At 34.4% G+C, this 26,975-nt stretch overlaps 1 protein-coding gene across 1 annotated transcript in view; it reads right to left on the bottom strand.

The window, feature by feature from the left end:
- Positions 1-3,265: 3,265 nt before the first annotated feature.
- The window catches only part of MGAT4C (MGAT4 family member C), a 623,142-nt gene continuing 599,432 nt past the window's right edge, over positions 3,266-26,975 (bottom strand). Inside the window, exons 4-6 of the mRNA XM_065887430.1 lie at positions 16,763-16,915; positions 10,724-10,871; positions 3,266-6,916 (exon numbers count right to left, since the gene is read on the bottom strand). Coding sequence (XP_065743502.1) covers positions 5,775-6,916; positions 10,724-10,871; positions 16,763-16,909 — 1,437 coding nt within the window. The 5' untranslated portion in view covers positions 16,910-16,915 and the 3' untranslated portion in view covers positions 3,266-5,774. The remainder of the gene's footprint in view (positions 6,917-10,723; positions 10,872-16,762; positions 16,916-26,975) is intronic.

Below are 26,975 nucleotides of genomic sequence, written 5' to 3'. Positions count from 1 at the left end.
TTACATATTTTCTCACATAGTGAATTTAACTTTTGAGTAATTCTTCAAAGAGAATATCTAGACAGAGTGACATGGGAAGCTGAAACAATTGTTCAAATAAAAAACTACTTTGGTCTCAAATATGTTTTTCAGAATAGATGTCCATATCCAATTATCCAGAACATGGTCTCAAATCTACATTTCAATCTCAATGTTAAAAACAGAAGAGTAAATCATCTCAGAAGATTTGGGGATTAATGAAATGATTTCTACTCTGGACTTAAATTGGAGTAACTAACTGATGATGAACAGATTAATGAGGTGGAAGGGATTAGAATTTTGAGGATTCATGACCTTGTTGTCTGAGTATCTTTATAGTTTGGAAATACAACCCCTTGAAACTCATATTATAACCTTCAAATTTTATTTAAATTTTATTTAAATTCAAAGGAATTTAAATTAAAAAATAAGGAATTTAAAGAATCCAAACAGTTGCACAAAATCTCTAATAAGAAATATTTTTGGAGGATGTCATGTATAAAATAAGTGGTAAGGACAAGTAACCAAAAGCCAGTTCAGAAGGGGAACATAACCAGGAAGACAGTGTGTCATGAAAGCTAAAGCCAAGAATAAGTGGAAGTGTGGAAGCTAAAAATAATGCAAAGGATATACATCTCTCTCTTTCAACTATATAGGTACACGTGTACAAATACATATATATACACACACACAGATATATACATATAAACATGTATATGCATGTATGTTTGTGTATATACACACACACATATATATTATAGAGAGAGCACTCATGACAGATGTGTAGATACACACACGTGCAATGATTTTGGAACATATAAAAAATAATAAAGAAGATGTTTTCTCGGGGTAGATAAAAAATACAGTTAAAAGCAAAGGAAAAACATGGGACTTCCCTGGTGGCACAGTCGTTAAGAATCCGCCTGCTAATGCAGGGGACACGGGTTCGAGCCCTGGTCTGGGAAGATCCCACATGCCGCGGAGCAACTAAGCCCGTGCGCCACAACTGCTGAGCCTGCGCTCTAGAGCCCACGCTCTAGAGCCCAACTACTAAGCCCACGTGCCACAACTACTGAAGCCCGCACACCTAGAGCCCGTGCTCTGCAACAGGAGAAGCCACTGCAATGAGAAGCCCGCGTACCGCAACAGAGTAGCCCCCACTCACTGCAACTAGAGAAAGCCCGCATGCAGCAACAAAGACCCAACGCAGCCAAAAATAAATAAATGAATTTATATTAAAAAAAAAAGCAAAGGAAAATCAAAAAGTAAGAACTAATCAAATCACGTTGCATTACAGCCTTTTCCCTCCTAACAGGAATAATTCTGAAATGAATAGAGAAGAAATTCAAAGCAGTAGAAATACAAACACTGAAACTCAAGGTAGTCAAGGGGATAAACTGCCTATTTCCAAGTTTGAACATCATGGCTTGGGTCACTTATATCATTGCACTGGTCACTTTTGCCAGTAATGGAAAAGATACCAGAGAACAGGAAGTCAACATTAAAAAAATTTTTTTTGAAAACCACAGCTCTATGAGCTTAATAAAGATTCTAAGCAAAATTTTAGAAATTATAAAAAGCCTTTCTTTTTCTTTATTTTCCAAAGTAAATGAATTTAGATTTCTTTGAAAAATGGTCATTAATATTTACAATGGGAACATTAGGAACAAATGTTACAAATTTTGAATAAGATTTCTAAAGTAATAGATTAGAATGACAGAAATATATCTTGATTTTAGGAAGGTATTTATATAATTCTACATGACATTCTTTTGGTCATAATATAAAAAGGAGGGTGGATAACATATTTAATGTGTAGTCAAGTTTATGATTCCTATTGATTAGGATGAAGGTCTCTGGTAGTGTTTCGAAGGGCCATATCCTTTTACATATGTATAGCATGGCTAAAAAGGAAACATAAGTTTCTTGATGAGTTTATGTTATCTGATTTCCAGCTCTAACATCCTTCAAGGTAAAATTATTCCAATTTCACAGATGAGTGAACTGAGTTTCAAAGAGATTAAATAACTTTTATCATATCTAGAGACTAGTTACTGTAGATCTGGGTTTCAAACTCAGGTCTGCATGACTCTTCCATTGTATCTCCTATGAAGACAAAAGACATACATATTAAATTATGGTAACACAAATTTGGGAGGCTATGTTAAAACACTGAATGACAGAATCAAGAATTGGAAAGTGTGGGATCGTGGGTCAGAAGAAACAAAATGAAATTCTTTTGAAATTAATATTAAATTTTAGAAGAAATCTTCGAAGAATCAATTGAACATGTACAAAATGGCAAATCATGTTTTATCAGTAGATCATGTAATATAAAGTTTGAGTGTGGGCTCTATTGGTCAGTAGTATGGTGATAAAAAATGTGTTGCGTTAATGGATATATTGATGAGGCCAAAGAAGAGAATTACATTTTCATCTTCAACTGCCAGAGGAGATTGAGAGCAGTGTTTTCAGTGTTAATCCTGGGAGCAATGTTCTAAAGGACATGCTGCAAACTGGCAAATATTGAGTGAAATGTGCCGTACGGACATCTAGAAGAGCAAGTGCTTTCTCTGCCATATCATATATTTCATATATGTTTGTTTCATTTATACACCATTATTGTACAGCCAGTTTTTCTATGATAGCTTTATAAAAATTCCCCAAGAATACTGGCTCCGTAAGAAATGGAATGTTCCAATGTCATGAGTGTAGCTGTATGACAGAAATAGTTCTAAATGACACATTGGTTTCCAGATTATATTTTTATAACTGGAAAATATCTATTTTATAAATTGCACAAGGTTATAGTTTTTCAATGAGAATGTAAAAGCGCTTGCATTAACAAGTTTTATGTACTTGTTTTATATCCACACTTGTTATTGCCGCTAAAATGTGTATTTTCCGAAAATGTTTATTTTCCAAATTTGTATTGTGCTTTTCCAAGATGCTTTTTTTGATGTCCATAAATGCTGAAAAGGCTCCCTTAAGAAGAATTTTAAGTGTAAGTAATCTTTCAGTCAGTTTAAAGTATAAAAATAGAGACGTTATTTACGGTCATACCATATTTTGTGCTTGAAATCTGTCAGCGTCTTATTTTCATAGCAATTAAATAACTCAGCTATTCATGTCACATTCTAGTCTTTTTCAACGGGTACTCGTAACAAAGAATTTAATATATGTATTTTTTAAATTATTGCAAAGACAGAGATCTCACATAATGCTTAATAACAGAATATAATTAAACCTGACATTTTTGCTTTGTGTTTTTGAGACAAGATTATTAGAGCCTTATTCAGAATTTTAAAATATAGGATATACAGCATTGAACCATGTAAAGATAAAGAATGTTTGTCAGGTTTTTTTTTTTAAAGAGAAAGGTTATTTGTCCCCCTGATCCATAATGGAGAAGCTTTCTTTGTCAAAGTCTTTTCTTAGAAAGTTGACCCACAGTCAACCTGTAAAGAAAACATAGAGACAGTCTTAGTTGATTGATCAGCTCAAACCCAGTTTTAGTAATGAAAGGATCAAATTTAAGATGAAATGTGATCCCTTTGGTTCACATTTGCATTTGTAATTCTCCAGCAAACATCCAATTTCACTGTTATCTTAAGTAATCTTTCTTGAAGCATTTTCCAGAAGTTGATGTCAATGGCTGGTCTTTGGAAACACTCCCAGAAGAATATGTAAAAGCTTACAACTCACCTCATGGAGTCTACCTAGGTCTTGGTATTATATGTCTTTATTGTGTACCTTTTATCATTGAAAGTGCAGAAAAGTTATTCCTGATTTCTGAGGTATGCATAGAATACTATATATATGATTCGCCAGTTAATAAAAGAGGGTGAGAAAAGCCAAGAAAACAGAATATTTTTAAGTGTCTGGCAAGCATCCTCCAAATGAAAGCAAAAGTTATTACCGTTATTTAGTTTAGTGGCAGTATTCATCTTTTCTTTGGACTTTAAGACTTAGATGTGGCACAGAATATTAATACTTATAGGTTCATTGTTTTCTCTAACACTATAGCAACTGGCTGCAAAGAAAATACACAGTAGCTATTGTATCAATAAAAGAAAATATGTCCCAATTTTTAAGTCTGAGTTTCTAATTTAATTGATTTGAATAGAATTAATAAAATACTTTCCATTCTTTTTTTGGACTGTATCATACCAGTGAGTCCTAAGGATTTTGTTTCAGGATGGAAGCAAGAACAAGAGGAATTCCTATTCCTTCTCATTATCCCAAGTCTAATATCTCTCTCTCTCGTGCTCTCTCTCTCTCTCTATATATATATACATGTATATATATGTATATATTTGTCTCTATAATAGTATATTTGAGTCTTTCCATAAACATCCATGAAGTACTCTCTATTTCTCTTCATAATAAACTCCTTCACCTTTGCTGTTTGTCAAAAAATAAAAGGATGAGACAAGCTGGGGACATTCTGAAAAAACAATGATTTTAGGATGCACTAAGGTGTCCTGAATTGCTTTAATGGACCCATGGTGTGGATACTATTGTCAAGTCCCTCACGGTAAAATTTTGACAAGTTTGCTCACCATTTGGGTGCATATACCACAAGAGCATCATTTAGCACACTTTAGGATTATTTTACAGAATGATAACATGACTTACAGAAGAATTATACAAGCTATTTCCGATAGAATAACTTATTATCTGAGACTCACGTACCAGAGAACCAAAAGCATAAATTATGTGAAGACTAATCTCTACATAAGGGAAAGAACATTGTCTGGATATCAGAACATCTGATCTCTCATTCTAGCTTTGCTATGAACTAGCTCTGTGTGTAGAAGAAGTGACTGATTTCTGTTTCTTACTTCTGTCCTTCATAAGATGTCCATTTGAACTCCAAAAAAGTATATGATAAATCACAATGGTTTCAATCATATGAATTTTAATACAAAACATATAAAATCAATTTCAAAAATTTTCTGCATATACTGAAAATGTTCATTAAGAATGGAATAACTATAAGCCTTCTTTAATTTCTTCTATTAAATGCAGGTACCCAATGGAACCTGAAAATATTGAGCATAACTTCTTCTTTGCAAAAGGGAAGCTAGAAAAAGACTGCTTCCCACAGAAAATTTATTGACAATAGGTGTTCAAGTTTTTATACATTGAACAATGTTCCCTTTTATATAGTCAGGGGAAGATATTTTTTAAGTCTTTTTTTTTTTCTTTCCATCACCCCACCTACACACAAAATTCTGTTGTAAAGACATCACTTCTATAAGGAGGTATTCATTGTAGATGTACAGAAATCTATGGAAACCTAAGTTTACAAGAAAAAAAATTATCATTCTAACCAACTGCATAGTCACAGAGATGCTTAATAAAAGTTATCTGATGATATAATGAAGTCACTTTTTAACTAAGTGCATACAGTGGCAAATATTTTTCAAGATTCACCATCCAACAAACTACATTTTCTCATTTGAAATCCTTCATGTCACTTTTTGACATTCAGATGAAATTTTGAAAGTAATATGATAACATTAAAATATAAACAAAAGTACCATTAACTGTGAACTGATACTCAACTTCAGAAGTTAAAATAAATGTAAGTGTGTATTAGAGTAAAAGTATGCTATGTGTAAATCAAAACTGCCAAAATGAGTTTTTGAACATTGTTTTCCCTCCAGAGGATAAAGGGAGCAAAAGAGGAAGGTAGCCAAAAAGGAAACAGGAAGACCTGCTTCAGTAACTAGACATATTGATTTAATTGGCTAAGAAGTCCATATGCTAATACTCCTAATAATCAACCATTCCTTTTGTGTTTTGGTAACATATATCCTCATACAATGTATATCAAATGGAATTTTTTGATTTACATCAGATACTTCAAAGTTTCCATTTTTGAATTCCCCTAGTCTTACGTAAGTAACACATTGTCTATTTTGTTTAAAATATCTAATATCTCCTCCAACATCTAGGGCTCCATGATGCAAAATGTCATTTTGTCGATCTTCTGTTCCAGTATTCACTTTAATTCTTTTGATTACAATTGGATTTTCAAATATAATCACAAAGACATCTCCTGTTGAAGGTGATTTTCCCCAAAAGTATTCATCAACACTACTATAAGCCTTGCTTGCATCATAATTTTCAAAAACACTCATGTTGGTATATAGACTTGCAGGAGGGTTATCTGGGATATCAAATGGCTCCTCTTCAAAATCATCATCCTTCAGCTTATTCTCAGTTCCTTTATATGATGAGTAATAACCCATGTGCTGAAAGAGAGATGGTTTAAAACGAATCACATTTTTCTGAGCCAACAGACCACGGAAATGAGTCAGTAGCCAATCACAAGGCATTTCTTGATAAAACATTAATAAAAAGTGCGCCAAACGTGGGAGATCATGAGAATGATAAAGTTTTCCAATATAGCCAAGTTTAGAGAATTCAAGGGTTACCCAGTAAGTTCCTACCAGGGATGTAATGACTTTCTTGATGGCAGTAAAGAAATTTTTTGAACAGCGAACATCATCTTCAAGCATTACATAATAGTCTGAAATATTGGCACAAAAATTAAGCAAAAAAGCATAATCTACATTTTGCTTGGAACGAAATCTCACTCTGTCTTCTGGATCATTGTAATTTCTTTTAAGGCCACTCAGGATTGGGTAATATTCCTCTGGAGCATGTATAACCATTAATCTTCCTGCAATAATATGGTGGGCAAATTTCTGTGTAATATCCTGTAACATGACCTCACGCCAGGATGAATTAAAGTCAGCTAGATGAACCACCACTGAAATTTCCTTCAACTCTTCATAGCTGGATTGCTCAAAAATTGACTTGATTGTCTCAAGTAAATAATTTCCTTTTTTTCGTCTCACTGATGAAAGGCCAATTGTAAGAAACCCTGAACAAAAGAATTCAGAAGGAAGACAAATTAAATGTGAAATTAGGTTTTGAATAACACAGAAAAAAAAGAAAAACAGTTCTTTTCAATTAAGCCTGCTACTCTATTAAGTAAATCTAAGTGAATGATTATACATAGAACATTTTGTCATTAAAGACTTATGCTAAATATATAAAGGTTATAGTACTTTATATATAATTGATATTTTCTATGGAAAAACTGCACCTTAAGCACAATGATGTATGAGCTCTATTGCTTAAACATTTGTTTATGAAATAAGATATATGGTTTAAAGGGTTCTGCAGCTCAATATTCTCATATACGCCCATTAGAGAAGATATTTAAATAACATTGACACTGTTCTTTTTTTTTTTTAAAAAAAAAAAACCTGCAAAAGGAGACAGGAATTCATCCAGTTAAGAATGACAAACTAGTCTCAAATGATGAAAAAGAAAATTAAGGGTCACTCATTCTTTTAATCACCTTTAAGTTTTTCATAGAAAACATGCCATATATTTGCATCTTTCTTTAATCACTGTTATTATCTTGTACCAGAATAATTCATAACTGGACTTCACAATTTTATTTTGAAATTTATCTAGTATGTTAATTAGAATGAAAACAATATCATAAGCTATTTTTGAAAACCTGCATTATTGCTTAAACGTATGATGTATCGTTCTAAGACATAAATATTACTGATTTCTTTTTTTTTTAGCTGCCAACACTTAAAGCTTTAGGATATTTAAAAAAATAATCCTTAAGGCCAACTTTTACTAAAAATTCAAAATATCTGGTAACACTGTGTCTTCAATATAGAAAGCAACATTTATCTTGGGCCAGGTAAAGTTATATCCTCAAGACAGGCCATGTTTTCTCCAATTTACTATAGAACTCACCAGGCTCACTCTCATCCTGTTACTATAGGTCTCTAGATTTTCCATCTCTGCTTAAATGGGTTTTGTCATCAACTATAAGACTGAACCATCAGGCGTGGTTGTGCTCCTACCAGACATTGTCTGGATGTACCACAGCTTTCTTATCCATTTATCTACTGAAGGACATCTTGGCTGCTTCCAAGTTTTTACAATTATGAATAAAACTGCTATAAACATCCATGTGGAGGTTTTTGTGTGACATAAGTTTTCAACTCCTTTGGGTAAATAACAAGGGATGTGCTTGCTAGATCATGTCATAAGGGTATGTCTAGTTTTGGAAGAAACTGCCAAACTCTCTTCCAAAGGGGCTGCACCATTTTGCATTCCCACCACCAACAGAGGAGATTTCATGTTGCTCCACATCCTTGCCAGCATTTGGTGTTATCAATGTTTTGCACTTTGTTCATTCTAAAAGGTGTTTAGTGCTATGTGATTGTTTTAATGTGTACTTCCCTGATGATACATGATGTGGAACATTTCTGAATATGTTTTTCTGACATCTGTGTATATTCTTTGATAAAATATCTGTTAATGGACCAAAGACCCTAACAAAGACCTTAACAGATATTTCAACTGATTTCTTTTTTTTTTTTTTTTTTGTGGTATGCGGGCCTCTCACTGTTGTGGCCTCTCCCGTTGAGGAGCACAGGCTCTGGACGCGCAGGCTCAGTGGCCATGGCTCACGGGCCCAACCACTCTGCGGCATATGGGATCTTCCCGGATCGGGGCACGAACTCGTGTCCCCTGCATGGGCAGGCGGACTCTCAACCACTGCGCCACCAGGGAAGCCCTCAACTGATTTCTTTATTGTAAAACACATTTTGTAGTAATTTTGTCTGGTGAAATTTTTATTCAGATATTTGAAACCTAAAATTAGAAATTAGATATTTTTAGAGAATAAAATAAAACCCTGTGAAATGGCAGTTCACCTCTGAGAAGCGTTAGATGTCTTCTAATTAAAATGTTTTCACTTTTTAAAGCTCTCATTCTCACCATGACTCAGAACTGAATAAAATTTCAGAGCCACCATTTGGAAAATAGGGAAATGTTTATATTCACCAAGATCACTGTTTCAAGACAGACACCTACATGATTTGATTTGCGCAATACTGAAAAAGCCCCTTCCAAGAAAAATCTTTTTTACTAGTCCATTAGAGAGGTAGAAATTTACATGTTTCATTGAAATACCTGGGCTTACGATCCTGTCTTCTACTGAAAAGCTAACATGTTATCTGTTACAATTTAACTCAAGACACCAGTCCTCATTAATACTCAATAACAGCCAATACTTATAGAATACTTTCTACATAAAAGGCAGAAGTCTGAGTATTTTACATGTAATATGCATCTTGAATATTCAAAACAGTCTTTTGAGGTAGCTTTGCACTTATCAACATTCCTGTTTTATAGATAAGGAAACTAAGTCACAGTGAGACGAGGAAACTCGTGCAAGGTGTAATACCTAGTAAGTAGTGTGTAAGAGCAGTAGACATTTGAAATGGAAGAAAGAAAGAGCTAAAGAAAGCTGAATTGTTACAATTTCCTCAACCTGGTGATCACAAACTCATTTGCATAAACACTTCTTAAGAGGAAACTCAATTTTTGTGGTCTCCACACGATCTACTAAGAAGTTCATGATATCATGGTGTATCACTTATTCTAAAACTCATATTTTTCACACAGAAATATTTTAAAATCAGGTTGCATATCACAACTGATGGCATCTTACAACTTAAAACTGATAATGCTTATACTTTCTTAGTGGTACATCAATTAGATCATGATACTTTCTGTAATCTATAATGTCTTGAAATCCATGAAATGTAGTATGTTACTTCTTGGATCCAAAGTGTCTATAGTGGATTGAATGGTTTCCTCCAAAATTTCATGTCTACCTGGAACTTCAGACTGTGACCTTATTTGGAAATAGTCTTTGAAGATGTAATTAGTTAAGGATCTCGAGATGAAATCGTATCAGATTCAGATTAGGCCCTAAATTCAATGACTAGTGTCCTTATAAAAATAGGATAGGACACAGAGAGACAAAGGGACGAAGGCCATGTGAAGATAGTGGCAGTGATTGCAGTTTTGTTGCCACAAACTAAGGAATGCCAAGAGTGACCAGAAACTGAAAGAGGCAAGGAAGGATTCCCCTCTACACAGAATGTGGTGCTGCCAGCACCTTGGTTTCAGACTTCTGGCTTCCAGAAACATGAGAGAATAAATTTCTGTTGTTTTAAACCACCTAGTTTGTGATATTTGTTATGGTATCTTAGGAAACAAATATAATGACTTTCACTACTTCAAGCTGGTGCATGTCATAAAAACCAAACCAATGTTTGAAACTGTATTACTATGGGAATAATTTTTTTTTTTTTTTTTTGCGGTACGCGGGCCTCTCCCGTTGCAGAGCACAGGCTCCGGACGTGCAGGCTCAGCGGCCATGGCTCACGGGCCTAGCCGCTCCACGGCATGTGGGATCTTCCCGGACTGGGTCACGAACCCGTGTCCCCTGCATTGGCAGGCGCACTCTCAACCACTGCGCCAACGGGGAAGCCCGGGAATAATTATTTTTAAAAGCTAACTTTAAAAATTTTAAGTCAATTGATTTTTCCTAGTCTCTCTACATGGTACTATAGCAAACTGTTAAAAAGTTCATGTCACAATTAGGCATTTAATTTTTTTGTTGTTATTAATGGAATTGGATCGGTGAATAATTGCAATTTGTGAAGAAACACTGAACTATTTCCCAAAGAATATATTATATTAGTAAAACCCATAAATTTTATTGTTATACAAATGAAGAAAGTTATCATTTTAAAACAAAATATTTTATTGTTCTTGATTTTAAAAGTCTAAGGATACTTACGCTTTCTTTGTAAAGGCATGACAGCTAAGAAGCGATAGGTGACATTGATGGCTCCTGAAAAATTAGATAAATCTTTGAAAGTATGCACATAGCGTTCTGGATTCAGTTGATGTGTAGATGTTTCCCTTACAAGTTGTTTGTCTCCTTCCTGAATGCCAAGAAGAAGGCAGAGAAAACAAATAAATAATAGATGGTCATGGATTAAATAAACTTTCTCCTTACACAATAAATATATGGGTCTGATACATAATATGGGTATTATATAAATCTCAGTTACTGGCACCACAAGCTGTAGATAATTATCTTTACCCTGAATTCCTACCTAGAGTCTCTGTTCCAGTTATATTCCACTTTTTATACTATGCTTACAATTGCTTTTCTACAGCATACATCAATAGTGGCATTCTCTTGATAATAATAAAACATTCTCTTGATAATAATAAAAAAAAATCTCTATTTGAAACTCCCACTGCCTTCACGTTAAAATTCAAATTCTTTACAATAATTTAAGGATCTTAAAACTTGACAGTAATCTCTTTTACAGTTTCATGTAAAGCTAATTCTCACTAGATTCCCCATATTTGAGTCATATTAAACTATTTACTCTTCTTCAAGCCCTATCAAATAAAAGACCACACATTATTTTTATGATTTTGAAATTTTAGGAATGATTAGGAGGATGTAGCAGTGAACATAACAGTTGGAGTCTGGATAACTTATTAATCAAAAAATTTTAGTCAGTCACTTATGTGGCCACTATAATTGAAGGCTGTTGAGAATGGACAGACATGGTCCTTGTGACATGGTAGTCTTTTTTTCAAATGTCTTCAAGATAACTCAATTAGGATACATTTGTACAAAGTCTTCAAGGAAATGTCTTTAGACCTTATACTAGTCTTTTCCATGATGTTTTCTTGTGGGTGTAGAGGGGGAGGGGGAGTATTCCGACGGAGGTGAAGTTTGGTCCTTTTTTATTTAAGACCCCCATTATCGATCTGATACTGGAATTATGTCATTCAATCTTCAGGATGGTTTATATTCAAGAAAACGTTCATATTCAGCTTTAAAAATATCCTGTCAATCAGTAATTGCTTTGTTTTATCTCTCTAATATAAGTTCAGTTGTAGATTTTGATTATCTAATCACCATTTGATCAAGCCTCTATTGGTTATACATTACTAGCAAAATGACTTGCTTGGCTTTTGTATATGGTTTAGTACCACTGGTAGAATATTAGGGCAACTAATTAGGAAGAAACATTTCTTTTTTGGCAATGTGTCTATTGTGCTGTGTGAGTTATGTGGATATTTCTACTATTCAGTATAAGAATGGCATGTCAGTCATAGGCATGCCATTAAAACTACAGAGAAAGTGAATGCATTAAATAAACTTGGTCCTCATGTTTTTGGCTGTGGTCAATAAAACTTTAATCAATTAAACCCTGTTCTAAAATATTAGAAAGGATTCAAATACAAACTTTACCTCAACTGGAACATTCACTACTTTGTGTCAAATTTAAATATAAATGGAAAAGTTGACTACCTCAAACTTTTAAATCTACGGCAGGGCTGAAATTGTCTTAGAATAAAAATTGAGAGTAGTGAACCCTGACTGGGAAGAGCTATCAACCTGGTCCCTGATAAATGAAGATTCATTCTGAATATCTCTTCTGTATATTCAATTATGTTTATGAACCTATAGTTGCTCTTTAATACTGTATTTCTATATTTTATATTGACTTGATGATTTAGATAAAGAAAAAATACTTTAGTCTGATTTATAATGTATTTGCCATCTGTAAAATTATAGAGTTTCAAAATACATGATATTAAACTTAGGAGGCTGGTTTTCTGATAAATGTACTCATTGAATATCCATTGAATTCTGATTATTTTAAATTCATTGCATATAAGTATTTTCATCTTTGTATTTCTGAAAACCTAAAAAACATCATGAAAGTTTTAAAATGAACAAGTTTAGGATTTCTAAAAGGTAACCAGAGACTCAGTTCTGCATCAGCTACTTTAATAGTAATGTAATGGTGTACACAGTCAATAGGGTATAGAAGAAATATCTATAAAAATCACAGTAGTCACAACACTGAATTGATTTTACCATTCTGGTCTTATGTGATTTCACATTCTAACAGGATACTGAATATCTCTTTAAGAATTATATCGTGAACACGTAAAAAATCCAAACTTTTTCTGTGATAAGATAGAGTACATTCATCCTGTTTGAAGGACATAACAGAATATAAAATGAAATGAAACTTACATGAAAGCACTTTATTAAATTCTCAAGAACAGGTTTCTTTACACTTTTCAGCATAAATAAATCATGCAACTTTCACCTGAGTCTGTCTTGTTGGCTGCTTTCCAGAAGCATCTATCTGAACAGCCAGGCTCTCCCTGGATACCTTCTTTCTGTAGCTACTATGTTGTAGTGTATTTCTCAGTAATAAGACAAAGCTTTATGACAATCATTTTCTGGATAGGAAGGCAATTCAATGGACTAGCTACAGACTAAATATATACCCTGGTGGCTACTTTGAAGATGCTCACAGCCGAGAGGCTAAGTTGATTGGATATGCAGTGTCTCTTCTACTTAGTTTGCCTTGTAATACTATTTGTCTCTTACACTGAACTTGGCTTTCTTTCCCACTGAAAGGCACATATGCCCCTAACATGTAAGCAATACACTAAACTGTTACATGCCCAGATTTGGGGGCCACTGATAGATTTTCTAGCAAGAAGAGTACAATAGATGTGCTAAATAACTCCAGAGACCTTACTACTGTAATTGTTTATCTGATTTCTCTGAATTATAACTACTATTTCCCCCTGATTTAAGAAAAACAGAAAAAGGGGCTTCCCTGGTGGCGCAGTGGTTTGAGAGTCCGCCTGCCGATGCAGGGGACACAGGTTTGTGCCCCGGTCCGGGAAGATCCCACATGCCGCAGAGCGGCTAGGCCCGTGAGCCATGGCCGCTGAGCCTGCGTGTCCGCAGCCTGTGCTCCGCAACGGGAGAGGCCACAACAGTGAGAGGCCCGCGTACCGCAAAAAAAAAAAAAAAAAGAAAAACAGAAAAAGAACCACCTGCTAATGTCTCTGCTTAGAAAATGGCATGCATTGTGATATTTTGGAGTCAAGAAAGAAAATCAAGTCAGATAATTTTAGGAAAACTGAACAAGCACAGATAAAAGGGTTGAAAAGGGAGAAGTATTAAAAAGAAACTGCATTATATCCTAGTAGGAGGCCAGTTTTCCATGGTTATTAGACATTTTTAGAAGAACAATTTTAATTTTACACAAATGATTTAACAAATATTTCAAATATTTATATATATTAAGCCTTGGGATAAAATTTAGCTCAAAATGCAATTTAGGTAAAAAACATCATCTAGTAAACAGTGAAAAATTAAACTAATAAAAATATTGTCATTGAATTGTCAATATAGGGGTATGCTTGTATTTAAAAACCATTTTAACTCACCTTTTCTAACTTAATATAAGTATTTAAAAATAATTTCAATTTTTAAAGCTAAGAAGCAAACAATCTCTTCTCGCACCTGGGATGATTTGCAAATTTGACTAGATATATGGCTAATGTAGCAAGAAATTTTTCATTGAGAAAGTACTCTTTAGTAAGAGCTACTTCATTAAATCACACTTTTTAATTAGGTGGCTAGGACCTATGTTTAGATAGAAATGCATAAAGAGAACAATAGTGTTTGACTTTCTTATGGATATATACTCTATTAATTCTTACACATTTTATAGTGAATTTGAAGCTGTTCTATTCCAAAAAGACATAAGGATGTTTGCTGCATACAATAATCTTTTGTCTACTTAAAGTTAAATACTGAAAATTCACTTGAAATTGTCTTATATGCATCATTATTGAATACAACAAGCATCCTGCCAATACCATGTTTTTGATTTACAAGATGTGATATACTTCTACCAGTACATACAAATGCAAGAAATAAATTTTTATCACAAAATTAAATCATTAATCAAGAGCTCCTCTATGATCTTTAACTCTATTAATTAAAAAATAGCTGGATCGGGCTTCCCTGGTGGCACAGTGGTTGAGAATCTGCCTGCCAATGCAGGGGACACGGGTTCGAGCCCTGGTCTGGGAAGATCCCACATGCCGCGGAGCAACTGGGCCCGTGAGTCACAACTACTGAGCCTGCGCCTCTGGAGCCTGTGCTCCGCAACAAGAGAGGCCACGATAGTGAGAGGCCCGTGCACCGCGATGAAAAGTGGCCCCCCACTTGCCACAACTAGAGAAAGCCCTCGCACAGAAACGAAGACCCAACTCAGCCAAAAATAAATAAATAATTTATAAGAAATAAAAATAGCTGGATCACCTGGGCCTTGCTCTACTGTTCTTAAATTTCATAAACCTAATAACCAGTTTAAAAAAATCTAAAATGCATATCATTAGTAAGTTTCTCCAGTTTGCTATGTTTACCTAAATCATGCCAAGTCAAATTCTATTAACTGTGCTAACTTCAGTATTATGAATTGACTAAGGATGATAGAATGAAGAGTCCACAAGATTAAGAGCTATACTTGAAAGTAAAGGCTTAGGCAGAGTCAAGATCTAGGAATCTGACAGAACTTTGCCATCAAAGAACAATGCTAATGGAAGCAAGGTGCTTTACAGAAGACTTCCTAAGAGGATCTACACAAACTTAGATCATGTGGTTGGCTCATAGGATATATTTAGAATAGTATCTGGCAAATAGTAGGTAGTTACCAAATCATGTTCAATTAATAAAACATTTTACTAGGAAATGCTCTTTGTAGTTATTGTCAGATTCTCTCTAGCTAAGATATTAATTGAAACTTTTAGCATGCTTGTATGATAGAATGTATTTTCAGGTCCTCTATCTGTCCAAAGGCTTTGATTTTCTGAAACATGTGAACAGGAATAATTGCATAAAAATTAGAATTTTCCCAGATATCTTAAGCTCAAATCAGATAGAAAAAGTGAATTACTCTCCATATTACTTTCATATTACTCTAATCAGACGTGAAATTATATAATTATAACAAAAATGAATAATAGAAATAATTTGAGTTCTCACAATTAGTCAGAATGTGTCCTTTTGCATACTTTCATAATTCACTTAAAATTCATTCATAAATTATCTAGTAATTTTACCATTTTTAAACTATTGAATAGCTTTCACATAATATTATCTTTAGTTCTTAAGGATCTATATTACTTTTCAGTGACCGTAAATGTATAACATGGTGGTCATTTAGTGTTATTCCAAATCCAAATGAGATGTCACACATTGTAATAAAATGTTCCTTCTTAACAAAATAGCACAATTAGTATCACTAGTTAGACAATGGGATTAAAAAATTTTTGATAATACAGAAAAGTAGAGAAGGTAAGGAGTAACACCTTTAAGCAAATTTTGTTTATTCTATTTACAGCAGACCCTTGAACAACACAGGTTTTAACTGCGCAGTTCCACTTATAAGTGGATTTTTTTCCAGTAAATACGTAATACACTACACGACCTGAGGTTGGCTGAATCTGCTGATGCAGAAGTGTGGATATGGAGAGCCAACTGTAAAGTTACACACAGATTTTTCTGAGTGCCTAGAGGGTCAGTGCCCTTAAAACCCACATTGTTAAACAGTCAACTGCATTTCAAATTAAAGCTCACAAATTACAATGATTTTATGCAGTATTAATTCAGATAGGGACGATAGCTAACTTATTTGGAATTAGAGATACATATTTGAACCACTATATATATATATATATATATATATATATATATATATATATATGGCATTAAAGAAAACATTGCAACATAAACCAAAACAATTGTAATGTTGGTAATATATAATTAATATAAAAAGTAGCTAGATAGGAAATATACATGTTATAATTTTGCTTAAACTAAGGCTATTTCAATAGCCTGGGACTGAAGTTAGGTTACAAGTGGACTGTCTGGTTCAACTTAGGCTTTATTCTGAACAAAAAATAATCAACCTCCAAGACTTACCATAACATAGCTATCTTCAATGTACAAGTTCATAAACAGAAGGAAAATGACAAGAACTCCCAAGAATGAGACCGTAGAACGTTTTCGCAGGCATCGCATTTTATCTAGTGTATCAAAAATATGTTTCACTTGGTGAAATTTAAACATTCTCTCCTGTAGAAAAGAGGCACAAAATTATTAACAATTAATTTTGTATGCAAATATTTCTTCATCGTATCAGTCAAATCCAGGCCTTTATAAAATCTCACTATTCAAATCTTGGAACCAAAATTGTTTCCAATTTCACAATAAATTTGGCACCGGCTATTAATACATTAACAGAAGGATAATGCAGTGGTTTATATTGATGTAGGGTAAGTAAAAATGAAGAGCACAGTTATTTCTGCACAAATAAACATTGGTAACAATAATGTAAGAAAATAATACTTCTTTGATGAGAAAGAATAAAAATTAAAGAGAAAAGCAAACATTAAGGTAACATCTACCTCCTCATATTATAATGTAATGAAAATGAAAGAAACTAGAAGTATGGGCCTAATACTGATCTCAGAGTAGGTGCACTGAAAAGAGTGATGGGGAGAAAATCTGGGTGAAAGAAAGAGAAGTGACAAAGGAAGCGAAAGTTTTGGGGGTGAGTCCACACATATATTTGAGTTATAATTGCTTTGTTTATTTTTCCAGTAATTCTTGCTAAATCAGAGTAAATCCTGGAGTGGCATATCGACATTGCCTTGCTTGATCTACTACCTAGAAGTCTAGCAGTTTATAATGATTTATGGACTACAAAAAGGCAAAATTGGAGTCAGCAAGATTAGTGGAGGCCTAATGATTTTCCATTTCACTCTTCTACATTTTGTGATCTGCTCCATCATTTTGTGATTTGTAAATGAATTACAAATTCATCTGATTACCATTTTTAAAAAAATATAAATATCTGGGATGATCAAAAGACCAGTGGAATCATATTTTGTCAAAAATCAACTATAATCTGGAAATCGTGCCTCGTTATGTACTAAGTCTCCCTGGGCTCAGCTTTAGGATGAAGTATTTATGGGCCTAAAGAACTTCAGGAGGTGAAAAGGCCTGCACCTCAAATCCTTACAGCAATGTCTAAGAAATAGCCAGCTAATGATGGCTCTTCAACGAGTTAATGCAAGAAAGCATTTATGAATCCTTGTAAATTATAGGAAAGAATATTAGGAATTGGGAGAAAGGAATGTTATAAGAATTAATGCCCATTTCCTTTGGCCATATTTTTCTCTAGGGTTATTTTTTCTTGTTAATTTTTAGGAGTTTTAAATATATGTGTAGGGATACACATATATATATACTAATCTTTGCTCACATTGAAAATATCTAAATATCTTTCCCAAGCACTTTTTGTATTTTCTTCTTTTTGGTATGATGTTTGCAGTGTAGTGGTTTTTATGTCAAATTTATTTCATGGATGTGGACTTTTTCTGTATAATGCTTAAAAAAAATCCTTCCCTATCTTGATGTCATATGGGCAGTCTCATTTATTTTCTTCTGGGATTTTTTTGTTTTGCATAGATAGATTTTTTTTTTTAGTATACCTGTAATTTATCTTTGTGTCTTTTATGATATAGTGGAATAATTTATTTTATCTTTTCTATATGGAGAACTGATGATCTGCTCACAGTGCATTGGCATAACTACTATTCATACTACCACTCCTAATTTCAAGGGTGTGGGCAAGCATACTCTCCTATGTACACAGAAATATAGAAGAACTGGGTAATGGTAAACATTAATACTGTATACCAGACCATACATTGAATCATCTCTTCTTTTGGTTTGTGATGCCAATTCTAGAATAGGGTCACTTTCTAATTTGCATTTATGGGTCAAAAATGTATTTATAGAGTCATCATTTATAACCTTTTTCAATAAGAAAATACATACATAGCACTTTTGAACCAAAATATTATAAGTGAAATTCTGTTGTCTGGTTCTATATTCTGTACCATACTGTAACCTGGTCCTGATTCTACAGATAAAATATTCTGTTTGTAAAAGATTTTTTATCTGGATTTGGGTGCAGGATAAGGTGACCCTTCACGTTCACTGAAGTTGTAATCTAAGGATGCCTAGGAAGGATAAGAAGCAGGATTAAAGCTATGGACTCTCCATCTGGGTGGCTAATTTCAAGAGAATGATGTTCTGGTAGGGCCTCCAGACCCCAAGGAGCTGGAGGGGATACCTACTGGGTGCAGATTCTGGATGCAGCTGAGATCTGTTAGTACAAATGCTTGTGAGTCTAGATGCTTAAGGCAGAAGTCTCAGGGTCATCTGAGAGGGACCATTTTGGAGTAGGGTCTGGTGAGGGGCTTATCTGTTTATATTCAGTGGCCGGTCCCAGAACCCTGGTGCTGCCCTCTATATTTTGGGAGGTGCTGGATTCAGGTCCAGGAGAGAATGTCCCAGGCACTTAGCTCTTAGAACCACGACTCCACATTGCCCATGGATTTTTCTCATGATTTGTCATCAGAAGTTATTTCAGCATACGCATGAAGGTGTTTTCATCACAAATTTGTTTGAAAACCAACAAGTGAAAATATTTTAAATTGACAACAGTAGAAGATGTTTGAATAATTTGTAGTGTTATTAGACTGAAGCCATTGACAATGTTGCCCTAAATGCATATTTGATGATATACAAAGGAGTTTATGAGACAGGTTAAGTAATAAAATGGGTATAACAACAAAAAAGATTTTTATCTGAATTTTGAAATGACAAAGGATTAGAATCTAATCATATACAAGTGACACAATATTTCTAAATGTCAATTTGGGAAGACCTGGCAATAGTATGAAATACATTTATTCCCTTTAACTCAGCAATTATATTTCTAAAAATCTGTTCAAAGACCAAAAAAAAAGTATTTGTGAGCAAAAGTTTAGCTATGGTATTGCAAAGCAGTGATGTTTGTAAAACAAATTGGAAACAATCTATAAGCTGTTAATAGTCATTATCTCAATGTAGCAGAACAATCAGGAATTTTCAATCTTGTTTTACTTTTCTAAACTTTCCATATTTTTAAAAGCACATATATTTAGTAATATTTTTTTTTTTTTTTTTTTTTTTTTTTGCGGTACGCGGGCCTCTCACTGTTGTGGCCTCTCCCGTTGCGGAGCACAGGCCCCGGACGCGCAGGCCCAGCGGCCATGGCCCACGGGTCCAGCCGCTCCGCGGCATGTGGGATCTTCCCGGACCGGGGCACGAACCCGTGTCCCCTGCATCGGCAGGCGGACTCTCAACCACTGCGCCACCAGGGAAGCCCTAGTAATATTTTTTAAAGTTACTTTTAATTTTCAAAATTAAAAGTAACTTTCAAAATTCTTTATTGTCTGTTGGAAAATAAAACACATTTTATTTCCTGGACACAAAAGCATAAACAGCAAATTTTTTTCAAGAAAATAAGATTTAACAAATATGTTACAAATATGTAACACTTTATGGTTATGCCTCTGGATGCTTGGAAAGTTGAATGTTTTGAGTTCAATTAAATGCTGAGTCAAGAAGAATTCCATCGTAATTCTATTTTTTTGAGACAAAAAGAAAATGTAAATTATGAGATGCAAACTGAATTTGCAAAGTTCAAATGTACATAATTATATATAGAGATAGTGCTGGGCAATACACTTTGCATGGATAGCTCATTGAACCTTCATACCAATGCTAACACTTTAATACTACTATTAGACCAATTTTAAAACTTAAGGAAAACAAGCCTTTCTCATCTTCATAAGGGATGATTCCAGCTTCTAAATCTTAGAATTATTACAGAGTCTGCTCTATTAACCACTATTGGTATACAGTTTATTAATTAGGTTTCATATATTTTAAATATATGGTTGCCAACAGACTATTAACATATGTGATAATAATATGTGACATTGGTCTGTTGAATAAAATAAAAACAATGTAATAAAAATAAATTAAAATTTCTTGGCAGAAAGCAAAATTTTGATTAAATATATTTAACCTAAAACACATATAAATATATAACATTAGGAGGTGGGTGATATATGATATTTCAACTAGCATAAGAAGTGGTAAAAAAAATGCTTTGAAGACAAACTGCTGTGCATTTTGCATTAATGCAAAATAGAAGAAAATTAAACAGTAACAACAACAGCAACAAAATCCTGGAATATAATTCCAAAGAGTTGACAAAAACAGAAATTCAGTCCTTAGAGAATAGTGGTAGTCACCTAAGTTCTAACATCCAATCTTCCAACTTATAATCCTCCAAAATTCATTCAAAACATTCAGAGCACAAATAAACCTTCCATAGTATATACCCTCAGAATAACCAGGAGAAATATAATAGCACAAAGTTCAATTTGCATGTAAGTAAAGACAGTAACAGCCAGGACAAGAAGAATTGGCTAAGGAGCCTAAATCAGATGTCAAAAGTTAGACCAAAATATGTGTCATTTATTAAACAAACTACACCAGACTACACCACAGTAAAAGAAAAATTAAGAAAGCTAATAATCTATCCAAACTCCTCTCTCATCTCAAACATACAATTACACAGATCCAGGAAAAAACAAAACAAATGAATATTCACAAAAAAAGAAAACAAACAAACAAACAAAAACCCAGACCAAAGTCAAACAAATTTATTGAGAAGAAAACTGAAATAGCTGAGAATTCTGATATTAGGCTTTTTGTTATGCCAAAGGAAGCTCTCAGAGATTAGTGGGGTCACATCTAAAGAACACAGAAAACAACTTGAGGAGGTTTATATTGAGAAAATTTGGGGAAAAAAAACAATGATCAAAAATTGACTATGATTGATAGTAAAATACTGAATTAATATAAATTCATGATTATATTGTGATAATGAAAAGGAGAGAAAGAAAAAGTAAGAAACCTAACTGCCACAATTGGAGGTGATCATTGCATCATCTTCTGATTGCAAAATCAGTAATTGAAACAAAAGTATTAAAGTTCTCTCTCTGCATTTCCAGGAGGAGCTGTATTTCATCCACAGTTGATGATGGTTATTTTCAGACAATGAACAACTGGCAGCATAGGGCAATTATCCTTGAGAAAAAGGAAACAAAAAAGTAAGTCCCATAATTTCTCCAGTTTGCTGCCAAGAGACAGTTTTTAAAAGGCAAAGCAGGGGCTCTCCTGGTGGCGCAGTGGTTAAGAATCCACCTGCCAATGCAGGGGACATGGTTTCAAGCTCTGGTCTGGGAAGATCCCACATGCCACGGAGCAACTAAACCCATGTGCCACAACTACTAAGCCTGCACTCTAGAGCCCATGAGCCACAACTACTGAGCCTGCATGCCACAACTACTGAAGCCTGTGTGCCTGGAGCCTGTGCTCCGCAACAGGAGAAGCCACCACAATGAAAAGTCCAAGGGCAGACAGCAGAAGCAAGAAGAACTACAGTCCTGCAGGCTGTGGAACAAAAACCACATTCACAGAAATATAGACAAGATGAAAAGGCAGAGGGCTATGTACCAGATGAAGGAACAAGATAAAACCCCAGAAAAAACAACTAAGTGAAGTGGAGATAGGCAACCTTCCAGAAAAAGAATTCAGAATAACGATAGTGAAGATGATCCATGACCTCAGAAAAACAATGGAGGCAAAGATCGAGATGATGCAAGAAAGTTTAACAAAGACCTAGAAGAATTGAAGAACAAACAAACAGAGATGCACAATACAATAACTGAAATGAAAACTACACTAGAAATAATCAATAGCAGAATAACTGAGGCAGAAGAACGGATAAGTGACCTGGAAGACAGAATGGTGGAATTCACTGCTGCAGAACAGAATAAAGAAAAAAGAATGAAAAGAAATGAAGACAGCCTAAGAGACCTCTGGGACAACATTAAACGCAACAACATTCGCATTGTAGGGGTCACAGAAGGAGAAGAGAGAGAGAAAGGACCTGAGAAAATATTTGAAGAGATTACAGTCGAAAACTTCCCTAACATGGGAAAGGAAATAGCCACCCAAGTCCAGGAAGCACAGTGAGTCCCATACAGGAAGAAACCCAAGGAGAAACACGCCGAGACACATAGTAATCAAACTGGCAAAAATTAAAGACAAAGAAAAATTATTGAAAGCAGCAAAGGAAAAATGACAAATAACATACAAGGGAACTCCCATAAGGTTAACAGCTGATTTCTCCGCAGAAACTCTACAAGCCAGAAGAGAGTGGCATGATATACTTAAAGTGATGAAAGGGAAGAAGCTACAACCAAGATTACTCTACCCAGCATGGATCTCATTCAGATTCGATGGAGAAATCAAAAGCTTTACTGACAAGCAAAAGCTAAGAGAATTCAGCACCATCAAACCAGCTCTACAACAAATGCTAAAGGAACTTCTCTAAGTGGGAAACACAAGAGAAGAAAAGGATCTACAAAAACAAACCGGGGGGCTTCCCTGGTGGCACAGTGGTTGGGAGTCCGCCTGCCAATGCAGGGGACTTGGGTTCGTGCCCCGGTCTGGGAGGATCACACATGCCACTCAGGAGAGGCCACAACAGTGAGAAGCCCGCATACCGCAAAAAAAAAAAAAAAAAAAAAAACCCGAAAAAATTAAGAAAATGGTCATAGGAACATACATATCAATAATTACCTTAAATGTGAATGGATTAAATGCTCCAACCAAAAGACACAGGCTTGCTGAATGTATATAAAAACAAGACCCATATATATGCCATCTACAAGAGACACACTCCAGACCTAGGGACACATACAGACTGAAAGTGAGGGGATGGAAAAAGATATTCCATGCAAATGGAAATCAAAAGAAAGCTGGAGTAGCAATACTCATATCAGATAAAATAGACTTAAAAATAAAGAATGTTACAAGAGACAAAGAAGGACACTACATAATGATCAAGGGAACAATCCAAGAAGAAGATATAACAATTATAAATATATATGCACCCAACATAGGAGCACCTCAATACATAAGGCAACTGCTAACAGCTCTAAAAGAGGAACTCGACAGTAACACAATAATAGTGGGGGACTTTAACACCTCACTTACACCAATGGACAGATAATCCAAGATGAAAATAAATATGAAACAGAAGCTTTAAATGACACAACAGACCAGACAGATTTAATTATATTTGTAGGACATTCCATCCAAAAACAGCAGATTACACTTTCTTCTCAAGTGCGCACAGAACATTTTCCAGGATAGATCACATCTTGGGTCACAAATCAAGCCTCCGTAAATTTAAGAAAATTGAAATCATATCAAGCACCTTTTCTGGCAACAACGCTATGAGATTAGAAATGAATTACATGGAAAAAAACATAAATAACACAAACACATGGAGGCTAAACACTATGTGACTAAATAACCAAGAGATCACTGAAGAAATCAGAGGAAATCAAAGAATGCCTAGAGACAAATGACAGTGAAAACATGATGATCCAAAACCTATGGGATGCAGCAAAAGCAGTTCTAAGAGGGAAGTTTATGGCTATACAAGCGTACCTCAAGAAACAAGAAAAATCTCAAATAAACAATCTAACCTTACACCTAAAGGAACTAGAGAAAGAAGAACAAACAAAACCCAAAGTTAGCAGAAGGAAAGAAATCATAAAGATCAGAGCAGAAATGTCTGAAATGGAAACAAAGAAAACAATAGCAAAGATCAATAAAACTAAAAGCTGGTTCTTTGAGAAGATAAATAGAATTTATAAACCATTAGCCAGACTCATCAAGAAAAAGAGGGAGAGGACTCAAATCAATAAAATTGGAAATGAAAAAGGAGAAGTTACAACTGACACTGCAGAAATACAAAGCATCCTAAGAGACTACTACAAGCAACTCTACGCCAATAAAATGGACAACCTGGAAGAAAGGGACAAATTCTTATAAAGGTATAACCTTCCAAGACAGAACCAGGAAGAAATAGAAAATATGAACAGACCAATCTCAAGTAATGAAATTGAAACTGTGATTAAAAATCTTCCAACAAACCAAAGTCCAGGACCAGAGGGCTTCACAGGTGAATTCTATCAAACATTTAGAGAAGAGTTAACACCCATCATTCTCAAACTCTTCCAAAAAATTGTGGAGGAAGGAACACTCCCAAACTCATTCTATGAGGCCACCATCACCCTAATACCAAAACCAGACAAAGATACTACAAAAAAAGAAAATTACAGACCAATATCACTGATGAATACAGATGCAAAAATCCTCAAAAAATACTAGCAAACAGAATCCAACAACACATTAGAAGGATCATATACCATGATCAAGTGGTATTTGTAAAAGAAACATACATAAAACAAAGTAATTCATAAAGGCTAATGATAAAGGAATGAGCAAAGCATTTTTAGCAAATGCAATGAGATACCATGGTTTGCCATCCTGATATAAAATGTGGGTGAATACAGGCCATAAAAGCATAAAATTACATAATTACGGTTACTTTATAATGCTAAATGCCACAATTCTCAACAAAATATGACCAAATAACACAATGAGCAACTTCCTAAATCTGAAACAATAGAAGATTTAAGTCAAAACTCCTAATGCTAGGAGCCTTAACACAGTCCTAGATCAAGAGGCCAAAATTTGTCTAATATCACAGCAGAAAAATGCATAAATCAAGGACTCTTAGAAATATAAGCACACGTTTATGGATCTGCAAACACAGTGTGGAATATTAATATTCTTCTCTGAGAATCTGACAGTTTAAATAGTCAAAATATTAGCAAGGAAAGAGAATCTGAGTAATCCAAAGTTCTCTCTTAATATTAAAAAAATTTTGGTGTGTTTTGGTCAACAATGTATGTATGATACGTAGGATTTTAAAGAATGTTTTGTGCCTAATCATAAGCCAATATAATTCAAAATAATCCAACAAAGGAGGATAGAGCCATATTCCTTGAAAGAGATACGGTGGCCTAGAAGATAACACCCAGTTAGCAAGATAGAGTTACTGGGTAGCCATCTAAACTCAGATTTTAATCCACAGACATTGGTAAAACATTAGTTTCTCAGGTCCCAGTGTAAAAAGAGAGCATGTTGATAAAAGCTACTAATAATACTGATTATCTATAGAAAACCACTAAGTCAAACAAGGCATAAACAAGCGCACCATCCTTTAAACTACAATTATTAAAAGAAAGTAAAAATTTGGTTTCAAATTTTTAAACAGGTGAGCATATCCTGATAATAGAAATTTCACATAGAATGTTCCTACTTGAAAATATTAGTCTCACAAATGAGAACAGGTTACTTGAACAGTATTTAGTTCCATGTTCAGACAGTGTCTTATTTGTTAGAAATTTTCTACTTAGTCTTAAAAAATTTCAGAAATGGGGCTTCCCTGGTGGCGCAGTGGTTGAGAGTCCACCTGCCGAGGCAGGGGACACGGGTTTGTGCCCTGGTCTGGGAAGATCCCACATGCTGCGGAGTGGCTGGGCCTGTGAGCCATGGCCGCTGAGCCTGCGCGTCCGGAGCCTATGCTCCACAACGGGAGAGGCCACAACAGTGAGAGGCCCATATACGGCAAAAAAAAAAAAAAAAAAAAAAAATTCAGAAATGGCTAAAAGTGTTATTCAAAGGTAATAGGTTGATAATTATCTCTACATAGAGATAATGTAGAGAAATAAAACTAATTAGTTTTATTTATAAAAATGATAACTTTTATTATCGTGGTTTGAGTAAATTATTTTCTCAAGTTGATACATCATCTTTATATACCCTAAATGTCACCAGAGATTCATCTAACAACATATGCTACAGTACGCTTTATCTCTTGCATGCACGATGAGAAGCATTGAACATGTTTGGTTCAGCAGTTTTACTGAAAGTGTTTTCAAAAACAGCTTCTTTGTCACAAGTTTATAATACAACACTTGATTTTGAATACAGTTATGGAAATAAGAATATATAGTAACCCTATCCTCCACTCCAAATGTATGCAAAGTTGGCACATCTAGTTCAATAAGACTTCATCAGTTTTTGTTTATGGAAGAATCACATTCTCTTTGGAAGATCCAAGTGCTAAATGTCCATATATATTAAACTACTATAACCAAACTTCAAATACACAACTATATAAAATCATTTTTAGGTGATACCATATCAAATAACTCATTTTTTAAATGGAAAGCAATCATTTTCACTTTATAATTCCCATTATAAAAATTATTATATATGAATAAATGGATAAATA

This window comes from Phocoena phocoena, chromosome 11, assembly GCF_963924675.1.
Source record: "Phocoena phocoena chromosome 11, mPhoPho1.1, whole genome shotgun sequence".
Taxonomy (NCBI): Eukaryota; Metazoa; Chordata; class Mammalia; order Artiodactyla; family Phocoenidae; genus Phocoena; species Phocoena phocoena.
The sequence above is the reverse complement of the archived record's forward strand: the minus strand, read 5'-3'. Positions and strand labels throughout refer to the sequence as shown.